This window comes from Mobula birostris, chromosome 6 (assembly GCF_030028105.1).
Source record: "Mobula birostris isolate sMobBir1 chromosome 6, sMobBir1.hap1, whole genome shotgun sequence".
In the NCBI taxonomy this organism is placed as follows: domain Eukaryota; kingdom Metazoa; phylum Chordata; class Chondrichthyes; order Myliobatiformes; family Myliobatidae; genus Mobula; species Mobula birostris.
Window position 1 is genome coordinate 60,991,182 of NC_092375.1, and position 12,639 is coordinate 61,003,820.

At 41.3% G+C, this 12,639-nt stretch overlaps 1 protein-coding gene across 4 annotated transcripts in view; it reads left to right on the forward strand.

The window, feature by feature from the left end:
• pola1 (polymerase (DNA directed), alpha 1) overlaps positions 1–12,639 on the forward strand; it is a 306,438-nt gene that overhangs the window by 19,920 nt on the left and 273,879 nt on the right. For all 4 annotated transcript variants that reach the window (XM_072260537.1, XM_072260535.1, XM_072260536.1 and 1 more), the window contains exons 10-13: positions 1,531–1,706; positions 7,176–7,288; positions 11,820–11,936; positions 12,021–12,095. In XM_072260537.1, coding sequence (XP_072116638.1) covers positions 1,531–1,706; positions 7,176–7,288; positions 11,820–11,936; positions 12,021–12,095 — 481 coding nt within the window. The remainder of the gene's footprint in view (positions 1–1,530; positions 1,707–7,175; positions 7,289–11,819; positions 11,937–12,020; positions 12,096–12,639) is intronic.

Below are 12,639 nucleotides of genomic sequence, written 5' to 3' on the forward strand. Positions count from 1 at the left end.
TGCCGTATTATTTGTAAGTAGTGTCAGGACAAACTGTGAAGATTGTCCTGAGAGAATTTCACCAGCATGTAGTGGGAGTGAACTGATCAATTTTTGGGTATCCTGGGTAAGTGAACGCATTGGGTTGAATATCTTTCTGAGGTTTCTGAAGCTGCTTTTCACATAACCCAGTTGGAAATAGAAAGGCTGATCCAGGTTGACAAAATGTTGGAAAATTTCATTTCTAATAAAGGCCCAGTTCTGGTCCTACCTCTCATGGTGCTAGTTTGATTACCAAGGTGGTCATTCATGGATTATGGACCTTAGGTTCAAAATTCTGAACAAATTGCCAGACATTTTGGTTATTTTGGAGTCTTTAAATTTGAGTAGTGAAGTTTGAAACAAGCTCAAAATTTTATAGAGAGATTAAAATCCAAAGCTGATGCCAATTACATTGCCTCTCTTTAGAAAGCCTTAATTTTTTCCCCTTTTTTTCTCCTTATGGTAATCCTTTAAACATCTTCACATTTTGAAGGCTTTGACCTGTCAACTTAATTGGAAGATGCATTAATAAAGAAGAATCTTCTCTGTTCTCAACATTCCAGTTTAACGCATCATGCTTTTTCCTTTTGTATTCCATTTGCTTTTGGATATGTATTAGACATTCCTCGAAACTTAGATTATCTGCTGTACCTGTGAACTAGATTTTAATGGGGGTCAACAAAAGCTCTTTGCTCATCCACTATTTTTCCCTATTTATAAAATTATGCGTTTACTTTGAAAACAAATTAGATCAAAGGTTCAGAGGTTCTTTTTATTATCGAAGTATGTATACAGAATACAACTCTGAGATTCATCTTCTCCAGATAGTCATGTAATGCAGAAAACCCATGGAAGTCGTTGAAAGAAAACACAACAACTCCTACCCCCACTGCACAAAAAGAAAATGAAGTAAAATGTGCAAACCTCAAACCTGCAACCTTCCCACCCCTGTGCAAAAATCCAACAGGTTGCCCACATGGAAAAACACAAACAAGAATATCAGACTCCAAATCCCCAACCTCTCCCTCGTCCTATGATGTTTTCCCAATATTGAATTTTCTATATCATGGTTTTAACTCTTACGCTATGTATGCCTTTGGAATACCTTCTTTTGCTATCTATTCAGCTTTCTATGCTTCATTACTTGATGCTATCCAATCTCTGTTCCTTAATCCAATCCAAATATACATTGAAAAGCTGAGACTCTGGAACTGATAACTAAGGAAGCTCATTTTACCTCCTAGCTCTGAATATTTTTTTCCCCCATTCATTCATTCTCATTCATTCTCTCTCTCTCTCTCTCTCTCTCTCTCTCTCTCTCTCTCATCGGTTCCTTACGCTTGTCAAAAGTTCACCTCTAGATATTTCTGTTCTCATTTTTCCTAATCTAGTTGTAACATTTTTGAAACCATTATTTAATATGAATAAATACAGTATTATTATTGCTGTATTTTATACCTGAAGGAAAATATTTTGCAAATTTAAATATTCTGTTTTTGTTCTGGTCAGAAACTCTCCTGTTGTTGAATTTTGTTGGGATCATCTAAACCAAGATGAAAGTGATCCTCAGGTGACTGAAGTACAGGTGGATGCGGGCTGTTTGCCATTAGTAACAGATACAGCAGGAGAGCAAGTCTTTAGATTCTACTGGGTTGATGCTTATGAGGACCAGTATCACCAACCAGGTAATGGCAGTATTGCATAAATAATTGTGGTAAAAACCTGATAACAATAATAATGCTTCCTTTGAATTGTACTGACAGTGACGGTTAGTACTAGCTGTGTACACTTGTTGTGTTTTAATAATTATGTGCTCGAAAGTAAAAATGTTCAGCTTGTGTAAGTTTATGGTTTTTTCTCTTGAACTGTTGATTTGGCCAAGAACTGTATTTTTTTGAATTTTTTGCTCTCTTTTAAATGCTGAACCAATCTTGAAGAGGCAGCTTCATGTGCTTTGACCCTTTCCTTAATAACCAAAGACACTTTAAGGTGACGACATCCCTTGCCTTACTTCCAAACTAGAGGCAACTGACCCCCCTCCCCCCAAAAGCTCACTATGGATAATTTCCTTCACCTAAGCCTTCCCTGTTCCAATGGAAATGCACATACAGATCCACATATTTCCCTTTTATTCAAATATATTACATCATTGATAACATTTACGTAAGTGCATATTAGAGAGCTTTTATGTTGCCATTGTGAGTACAAGCCTTGTCACTTTGATTATATAAGCATAACATCAAGGTTATTTCATGCATGGCTCTTGTGCAGGATAATCCAAGAGGTTATCTGTCTGCACAAGTTCCTACGTTCTCCCCCCCCCCCCCCCCCCCCCGGAAAGGTCTGTGGAACGGTGTTATACAGCTGTATGGATTGAACGCAAAAGAGACCACTGTATCTCTTTTCAGACTACCTTGGCAGTCATTCTGGGGAGATGATTACAGTCTCATCCCCACTGAATCCATCTTGAGGTCAGTGTGAGGCAGTGCTGTGACTTGTGCACTGCAGGGAGGATCTGACAGGGAAGGCCCTTCTCATCACCTGCCAAGCAGAATCTTCGTTCCTGTTTACAAGTTCTAATGCTGAGGTGTTCTGCCAAATGGTTTTTAAAAGTCTGCACAACAGAATCCATCATCTCCTTATTCCACAGGCTTTTAGTATCTTTCAAGTAGACCATCGTTGAATGATTTCTGATCTAACATGCTTGTCGGGATAAAGTGCTTGATCAGTATTAGTGGTAGAATATTAGGAATAATCTTTGGTAATTTTTGTCTTCCCGCTTGCTATGGTTTGACAGGGTGAACATGTGTTACTTTTGCTGTGGTCCAGTTTTTTAGCTACACAAACATCTTATTAAATCCTACATTGAAATCGCCAAGATGTCTCTATTGCTCCTTGACAATTAGCTTCTTTCTGTTGTTCATGCACTTGTTGCTGTCTGAAGTGATTTTTTTTGGATTGCAATTTGTGGTTTAATTTTCACCTTTCTATTGCTAATCTGGTTTGCTCATTCTACATGATGATTAAAAATTCTGTTATTTATTGCATTTCTCTTGTTATGTTTTCTAATTTACTGATTCATACTTTGGTGAAGCATTGTGGTTACCATAAATAGTCATAGTCATACTTTATTGATCCCGGGGGAAATTGGTTTTCATTACAGTTGCACCATAAATAATAAATAGTAATAAACCATAAGTAGTTAAATAGTAAAAAGTAAATTATGCCAGGAAATAAGTCCAGGACCAGCCTATTGGCTCAGGGTGTCTGACCCTCCAAGGGAGGAGTTGTAAAGTTTGATGGCCACGGGCAGGAATGACTTCCTATGACGCTCTGTGTTGCATCTCGGTGGGATGAGTCTCTGGCTGAATGTACTCCTGTGTCTACCCAGTACATTATGTAGTGGATGGGAGACATTGTCCAAGATGGCATGCAACTTGGACAGCATCCTCTTTTCAGACACCACCGTGAGAGAGTCCAGTTCCATCCCCACAACATCACTGGCCTTACGAATGAGTTTATTGATTCTGTTGGCGTCTGCTACCCTCAGCCTGCTGCCCCAGCACACAACAGCAAACATGATAGCACTGGCCACCACAGACTCGTAGAACACCCTCAGCATCGTCCGGCAGATGTTAAAGGACCTCAGTCTCCTCAGGAAATAGAGACTGCTCTGACCCTTCTTGTAGACAGCCTCAGTGTTCTTTGACCAGTCCAATTTATTGTCAACTCGTATCCCTAGGTATTTGTAATCCTCCACTATGTCCACACTGACCCCCTGGATGGAAACAGGGGTCACCGGTACCTTAGTTCTCCTCAGGTCTACCACCAGCTCCTTAGTCTTTTTCACACTAAGCTGCAGATAATTCTGCTCACACCATGTGACAAAGTTTCCTACCGTAGCCCTGTACTCAGCATCATCTCCCTTGCTGATGCATCCAACTATGGCAGAGTCATCCGAAAACTTCTGAAGGTGACAAGACTCTGTGCAGTAGTTGAAGTCCAAGGTGTAAATGGTGAAGAGAAAGGGAGACAAGGCAGTCCCCTGTGGAGCCCCAGTGCTGCTGATCACTCTGTCGGACACACAGTGCTGCAAGCACACGTACTGTGGTCTGCCAGTCAGGTAATCAAGAATCCATGACACCAGGGACTCATCCACCTGCATCGCTGTCAGCTTCTCCCCCAGCAGAGGAGGGCGGATGGTGTTGAACGCACTGGAGAAGTCAAAAAACATGACCCTCACAGTGCTCGCTGGCTTGTCCAGGTGGGCGTAGACACAGTTCAGCAGGTAGACGATGGCATCCTCAACTCCTAGTCGGGGCTGGTAGGTGAACTGGAGGGGATCTAAGTGTGGCCTGACCATAGGCCGGAGCAGCTCCAGAACAAGTCTCTCCAGGGTCTTCATGATGTGGGAGGTCAATGCCACTGGTCTGTAGTCATTGAGGCCGCTGGGGCGCGGCGTCTTCGACACAGGGACGAGGCAGGACATCTTCCACAGCACAGGAACCCTCCGGAGCCTCAGGCTCACGTTGAATACATGGTGAAGTACTCCACATAGCTGAGGGGCACAGGCTTTGAGCAGCCTGGTACTGACACCATCCGGTCCTGCAGCCTTGCTTGGGTTGAGACATTTCAGCTATCTTCTCACCTGTTCAGCTATGAAGCCCACCATGGTGATTTTGTGTGGGAAAGGGGTATATTCATGAGAGCAGGGTGGGGGACTGTGAGGAGGGTAGGAGGGGAGAGTGGAATATGTGTTGGTTGGGGGCCGACAACAGATGGCTCATGTGTGGGATGGGCAGGGGCCACAATGTCAAATCTGTTAAAGAACGAGTTAAGTTCATTGATCCTGTCCACACTGCCTTCAGCTCCTCTGTTGCTAGTTTGCTGGAACCCAGTGATGGTCCTCATCCCCCTCCAGACCTCTCTCATGTTGTTCTGCTGGAGTTTCCACTCAAGCTTCCTCCTGTACCTGTCTTTAGCCTCCCTGATCCTGGCTTTCAGGTCACTCTGTATTGCCCTCAGCTCCTCCCTATTTCCATCTCTAAATGCCCTCTTTTTAGCGTTCAGGATGTCCTTAATGTCCTTTGTTACCCATGACTTTGTTACCCAAAGGAACCAATAAACTAGTCTCACTCATGTTTTCAGCTCTTGATTGTTTCTGAGCTTCACTACCAATTTCACCATGATATTCTGGGTTGTAACCCTTTCTTCCTTTTCCAATTGTTGATGTTTTCTGGGAAAAAAACAGTATCATGGAGTGTGTAGTTTAGACTGGATCCCTCTGCACCAGTTAGCTTATAACCGTATAACAATTACAGCACGGAAACAGGCCATCTCGGCCCTTCTAGTTCGTGCCGAACGCTTACTCTCACCTAGTCCCACCGACCCGCACACAGCCCATAACCCTCCATTTCCTTCCTGTCCATATGTCTATCCAATTTTACTTTAAATGACAGTATCAAACCTGCCTCTACCGCTTCTACTGGAAGCTCGTTCCACACAGCTACCACTCTCTGAGTAAAGAAGCTCCCTCTCATGTTACCCCTAAACTTTTACCCCCTAACTCTCAACTCATGTCCTCTTGTTTGAATCTCCCCTACTCTCAATGGAAAAAGTCTATCCGCGTCAACTCTATCTATCCCCCTCATAATTTTAAATACCTCTATCAAGTCCCCCCTCAACCTTCTACGCTCCAAAGAATAAAGACCCAACTTGTTCAACCTTTCTCTGTAACTTAGGTGCTGAAGTCCAGGTAACATTCTAGTAAATCTTCTCTGTACTCTCTCTATTTTGTTGACATCTTTCCTATAATTCGGTGACCAAAACTGTACATAATGCTCCAAATTTGGCCTTACCAATGCCTTGTACAATTTTAACATTACATCTCAACTCCTATACTCAATACATTGATTTATAAAGGCCAGCATACCAAAAGCTTTCTTCACCACCCTATCCACATGATATTCCACCTTCAGGGAACTATGCACCATTAGTCCCAGATCCCTCTATTCTACTGTATTCTTCAGTGCCCTACCATTTACCATGTAAGTCCTATTTTGATTAGTCCTACCAAAATGTAGCACCTCACATTTATCAGCATTAAACTCCATCTGCCATCTTTCAGCCCACTCTTCTAAGTGGACTAAATCTCTCTGCAAGCTTTGAAAACCTACTTTATTATCCACAATGCTACCTATCTTAGTATCATCTGCGTACTTACTAATCCAATTTACCACCCCAACATCCAGATCATTAATGTATATGACAAACACATTGGACCCAGTACAGATCCCTGAGGCTCACCACTAGTCACTGGCCTCCAATCTGACAAACAGTTATCCACCACTACTCTCTGTCGTCTCCCATCTAGCCACTGCTGAATCCATTTTACTACTTCAATATTAATACCTAACGATTGAACCTTCCTAACTAACCTTCCGTGTGGAACCTTGTCAAAGGCCTTACTGAAGTCCACATAGACAACATCCACCGCTTTACCCGTGTCATTCGGGGTCATTTTGTGACATTCACGTACTTGTTAGGCTTTGTGCCTTCCTAGATAATATCTCTACCGTACATGTGCATATGCTCATATAGCCCAACACCTCACTGTATTTATTAGCACAGTTCAGCTCCAGAATGGTAGAATTGAGAAAATGTATTTGACAGTCCTTCCATTTCATTTCAAAACCAAGCAGACATGGTTAACTCATGGACACAAGAGGTACTGCAGATGCTGGAAATCTAGAGCAATGTATACAGTGTGCTGGAGGAGCTCAACAGGTCAGGCAGCATCTAGGAATGTGAATAAACAGTCGATGTTTCAAGCTGAGACTCTTCATTGAGAACTTCTTCATCTTCCCATCTGTAGATGCTCCCTGACCTGCTGAGCTCCTCCAGCTCATTGATAAGGTTAACTCTATCTATCTGCATTATCATCTGTTTGCTGGATTATCATAGGCAGTACTGTGCTATTTGGGCAGTTTATAAGCAGATAGCTTATGTGGGAAAGGTGAGTACCACTGCTTGGGACCAAATGAAACTTGCTTTGTCTTTGTAACCTGTTACAGATCTAAAGAAGTGATCTTGCTACTACATGATTATACTCTTTATTGGAAGGTGAATTACTGACCATTTTATGTTTTCCTCAGGAGTGGTTTACCTCTTTGGCAAAGTGTGGATTGAATCAGCAAAATCGTATGTCAGTTGCTGTGTGGCTGTGAGAAATATTGAGCGCACAGTATACCTGTTGCCAAGAGAAAAGGTATGTAATGACTGTTAACTTTTCAAAAACTTGTTTGTAAGATATTTTTTAGTCAATTTATTGAACAACAAGTTTATGTTCACAGAATATTATCAACTAAGTTATAGCTTTTTAAAATGTTTGTAATTCTAATTGGTTTTTAGCTTAAACCTATTTTTATACTGCTTTAAAAACATGAATTTTTAATTATTTGTGATATTCCCTTAAAATGTCTCTTCAACAAATTGATTTTAAAATCCAATGCAATCTGGATCAGAATTTTGCTACAATAGTATATCAAAGTTCTAAGTAAATTTATTATCAATGTATACGTATCATTTTATACAACCTTGAAATCTGTTTTCTTGTGGGCATACTCAATAATCCAATAACCACGATAGAATCAATGAAAGACCGCACCTAACAGGTACAATAAGTATTGAGAATATGAGATGAAGAGTCCTTGAAAATGAGTCCATAGGTTGTGCGAATAGTTCAGTGCTGGGGTGACTGAAGATGAGTTAAATTATCCCCTCTGGTTCAGGAGCATGATAGTTGAAGGGTAATAACTGTTCCTGAACCTGGATGTGCGAGTCCTGATGCTCTTGTATCTTCTTCCTGATGGCAACAGTGAGAACAGAGCATGGCCTGGATGGTGGTGGTGTTCCCTGATGATGGACGCAGCTTTCTGTGCAGATGTGCTCAATGGTGGGAAGGGCTTTACCCGTGATGGACTGCACCATGCTCAGTACTACATCATCTGTGAGAAGTAAATGCAGTTTGGCCCCTCAACAAGGACAAGATTCATCTTCTATCTCAATATTATTTTCCTGTCCTAAATCTGATTACTCTAAATTCCAGAGGTCTTTTGAATTTGGTTTTGAAAATCAATCATGGAACCTCTAGGAAGCTCCAGGCCAAAGGGATTCCAAAGATTCACCACCCTCCGAGTAATGAAACTTCTCACTTGAATTCTGTATTTTACCCCTTATTTTGAGACAAATTCCAGGTTCTAGACTCCTGAACCAGTGAAAGCACCCTTCTGCGAATAATTGTGTTGAGCCCTTGGAAAATTTGTATGTTTAAATGAGTCACTTCTCATTCTTCTTAAGGCTAGAGAACAGAAGCGTAGCCGACTTAATTTTCTTATATGACCCTGTGATCTCTGTTAGAACATAATTCAAGAGGTGAACCCTTGCAAGACGTCAGGCCCTAATGGTGTACCTGTGGGCATTGAAAACCTGTGCCAACCAGCTGGTGGGAGTGCTCAAGGATGCCTTCAATCTCTCACTGCTGCAATTGGAGAGCAGGGTGAGCTGCATCAATGACTATTACCCAGTTGCACTCACATCTACTGTGATGAAGAGTTGGTAGGTTGGTCATGACCAGAATCAACTCCTGCCTAAGCAGGGACCTGGACCCCCTAAAATTTGCCTATAGCCACGATAGGTCCACAGCGTATGCAATCTCAGTGGCTGTCCACTCGGCCTTGGGTCACCTTGACAATAGCAATACCTATGTCAGCCTGCTGTTTATTGATTACAGCTCAGCATTCAACACAATCATACTCTTATTTCTAATCAACAAGCTCCAAAACCTTGGCCTCTGTACCTCCCTCTGCAACTGGATCCTTGACTACACGTCAGAACATATTTCAAGAGGTGAGCCCTTGCAAGATGTCAGGCCCTAATGGTGTACCGGAAGGCAATGAGGATCCGTGCAGTCACTGTATATCGGAAATAACATCTCTTCTACGCAGCCAGTCGACACTGGGGTACTTCAAGGATGCGTGCTTAGCCCACTGCTCTACTCTCTCTACACCCAAACTGTGTGGCTGGATACAGCTCAAATGCCATCTCTAAATTTGTCAATGAGACAACTATTGTTGGCAGGATTTCAGACGGTGATGCGGAGGCATACAGGAGCGAGATAGAGCAATAACCTTGCACTCAATATCAGTAAGACCAAGGAATTGATTGTGGATTTCAGGAAGGAGAAGTCGAGGGAACACACTCCATCCGTATCGAGGGATCAGCAGTGGAAAGGGTGAGCAGTTTTAAGTTTCTGGGTGTCACGATCTCTGAAGATCTATCCTGGGCCCACCAAATTAATGAATTTACAAAGGAGGCACATGAGTGGCTATATTTCATTCGGAATTTGAGGAGACACCATATGTCACCAAGGACACTCACAAATTTCTATAGATGTACAGTGGAGAGCATTCTGTCACTATCAGGTATGGAGGGGCCATTGCACAGGATCAGAAATTGCTGCAGGAAGTTGTAAACTCAGCCAGCTCCATCGTGGGTACTAGCCTCCCCAGCATCGAGGATATCTTCAAAAGGCGATGCCTCAAAAAGGTGGCATCCATCATTCAGCACCCCCATCTCCCAGGATGTGCCTTCATCTCATTTCTACCATCAAGGAGAAGGTACAAGAGCCTGAAGACACACACTCAATGTTTCAGGAACAGCTTCTTCCCCTGCACCATCAGATTTCTGATTAGACATTGAACCCCATGAGCACTACCTTATTATTTTTGTTTCTTTTGCATTGCTTATTTAATCTTTTTTTATATGTACTTATTTTATAGTTTTTCAAAAATTTTTTATTTATTGAAGTGTACTGCTGCCGCAAAACAACAAATTTCGAGACCTATCCCAGTGATGTTAAACCTGATTCTGATTCTGAGCTGTCACCACAACAGCCAATTTGGTGAACTATTCCTGCGCCTCATCTTGTACAGGGGTACCCAACTTTTTTTTCTGCTATGGACCCCTTCCATTAACCGAGGGGTCCATGGACCCCATGTTGGGAACCCCTGATCTAGTATATCCTTTCTCTTTAGGTTAGGAAAACAAAGTTATTCACATGAGTCTAGGTCTTTCATAGTTGTAGTAAGATATCCCTCTGGTTGTATTCAAATCTTACAGCAGTTATAAGCCAATGAAACATTTGACTATCTAACTCTCCTTTTGTACCTGCATGTTACTTTCCAGTGCCTTGTATACAAGGGCACACTGGTCCCACCCAATGTTAGTACTTCTCAGTCTTTCTCCATTTAAATAGTAGTCACTATTTCAGATTCTTGTACTGAGAGGAATAACCCTACGTTATTCTACACTGTATGCCACTTGCCACTTTGTTGCCTCCTCATCACAGTGTCCTTATTTTCTTGACCTCTCCACATTCTCACTGCCACTCGTGTTCTGACTTAGTATTGGTTTATCAGCAATTGATTTGGGCCCCAGAACCAAATCATTAATGTAGAACCTAGTTAACAATTCTTGTGGTGTCTCACAGCCTGCCAATCTGAAGTACCTGTTATTTTGATATATTAACAAAATACGTGAAGATCTGATCACATTTTAGGTCACATTTATGCAGAAATAGAGAAAATTCTGCAGGGTTCACAAACTTGCTTGCAATGTCAAACATGATTTCCCTTTCATAAATCCCTCTAGACCCTGCTGGACCATATTGTTAATGTAGGTATCTTTATATTCCATTATAAATTTCAACATATACACAACTGCTTCTGTCAGGCCAACAGATCAGAACTCCCTTTTTTCTCTCTGCTACCCTTCCTTTCTGAAATACTAAGGTAGCTTTGCTGCTCCTCCAGTCAATAGAAAACATTCCAGAATGTACAGAATTTCAGAAGCTGGAAGCTAGAGCTCCCACTATCTGAATGACTAGCTCTTTGAAAGTTCTGGAATGCAGGTCATCTTGTCCTTTTTAAATCAAATTTTAAGCTCATTATCTGCTTTAACAATATTTCTTTAACAGTTTTAATTTATTATGTATTTGCATTGTATCCTTGACTCTCCAGTGAAAAGTCAATTTACTCATAAATATAATATCAAAAGAATAAAAATGTAGCTAGAAATGTCTCCCATTAAAAGCAGGATCATTTCCTCCAGAGAAATGCAGTAAGTGAAGAATGATTTGTTGTGATCAATACCAATTGTAGTCACTTATGAACATGAAATTCTGTGATGCTGAAAATTTTGAACAAAACACACAAAATGCTGGAGGAACTCAGCAAGTCAGGCAGCATCTATGGAGAGGAATAAGCAGTTTCAGGCTGAGACCTGAGTAAGTTTGATTGAGAGGCCAAGTCTCTAATGATTTGTAGTCTTGCCAGCATTGGCAATTTCAGCACTTCAACACTTTACAATTAATGCCAAAGGAGTTTTGGTGTTAATCTTGACAATGAGACTTTGTCTCCTGATCAGACAACAAGGCATCACATGGTTCTGACTGAAGAATAGGCCTCAAACTGTCCTAAAACTCTGGTTTGAAAAGTGAGCAATATACTTGTTCTTTGCTGCTTTTAATATTCAGGAAGTGTTGTGCTGTGTGCAATCCTAATTTGTTTACATTTTTTGAATCTCTTGCTGTTCAGTGTATGAGAACTTGGGTCAATACGTTTTACATTATTGACATGAACTAGAGAGAGTGACCTTTCCAACTTAAATTAAGTTGCTCCTAATGTTTTCTTGAAAATGATAATCATTGAATTTATGCACTATGCGTGATTTCTTTTCAGCGCACAAATCTTAAAACTGGAGAGGATACAGAAACGGCCGTAGGTTTAGCGGATGTTTATCAGGAATTCAGTGAAGCAATTGCTGAAAGATACAAAATAATGAAATTCAAATCAAAGGTTGGTTAATGCATCGCTGACCAGAATTCATTTGATCCTTGGTACCTCATGACTTTACTGATGTGGTTATGTTTTAATTTTTAGAAAGTGGAGAAAAAGTATGCTTTTGAAATTCCAGACATCTCTGAAAATTGTGAATACTTAGAAGTCAGATATGCAGTGAGTATACTGAAATGTCTCACAGTTATCCAAATGCAATCTTTATATTCACTGGATGGTTGTAGTTGCTAATCTCTAACCACCATTACAGTTTTGCGAGCCGCCATCTGGAACTGATGCATGTTGATAATGACACCCTCATGATGTTGTTGGATAAGGAGTTCCAGTGATGGTGATTAAATTTTACAGTCAGGATAGCGTGTGACTTTCAGATGGTGGAGTACCTGTGCATCTTCTGTCCTGGTCCTTCTTGCTTTTAGGGATCAGAAGATTGGGAGATGATGTTAAGGAAATCCTTGTGGCTGTGATGGATTTTGCGGTTGGCACGCACTCAGCCACAGTCTTCTTGTGGTGGAGAGGGAAAAAAAGTGCTTGTGGTGTCAGTTGTGCAAACAGCTTTGTCTGGTGTTCAGGTTCTTGAACATTTTGGGAAGAGGCAGATATTCTATGGCACTGCTGACTTGTGCTTTGTAGATAATTGACAAGCTCTGTGGTGTTTCCAGATGAGCCACTTCTTACAGAACACTGGCCTTGTACCCACAAT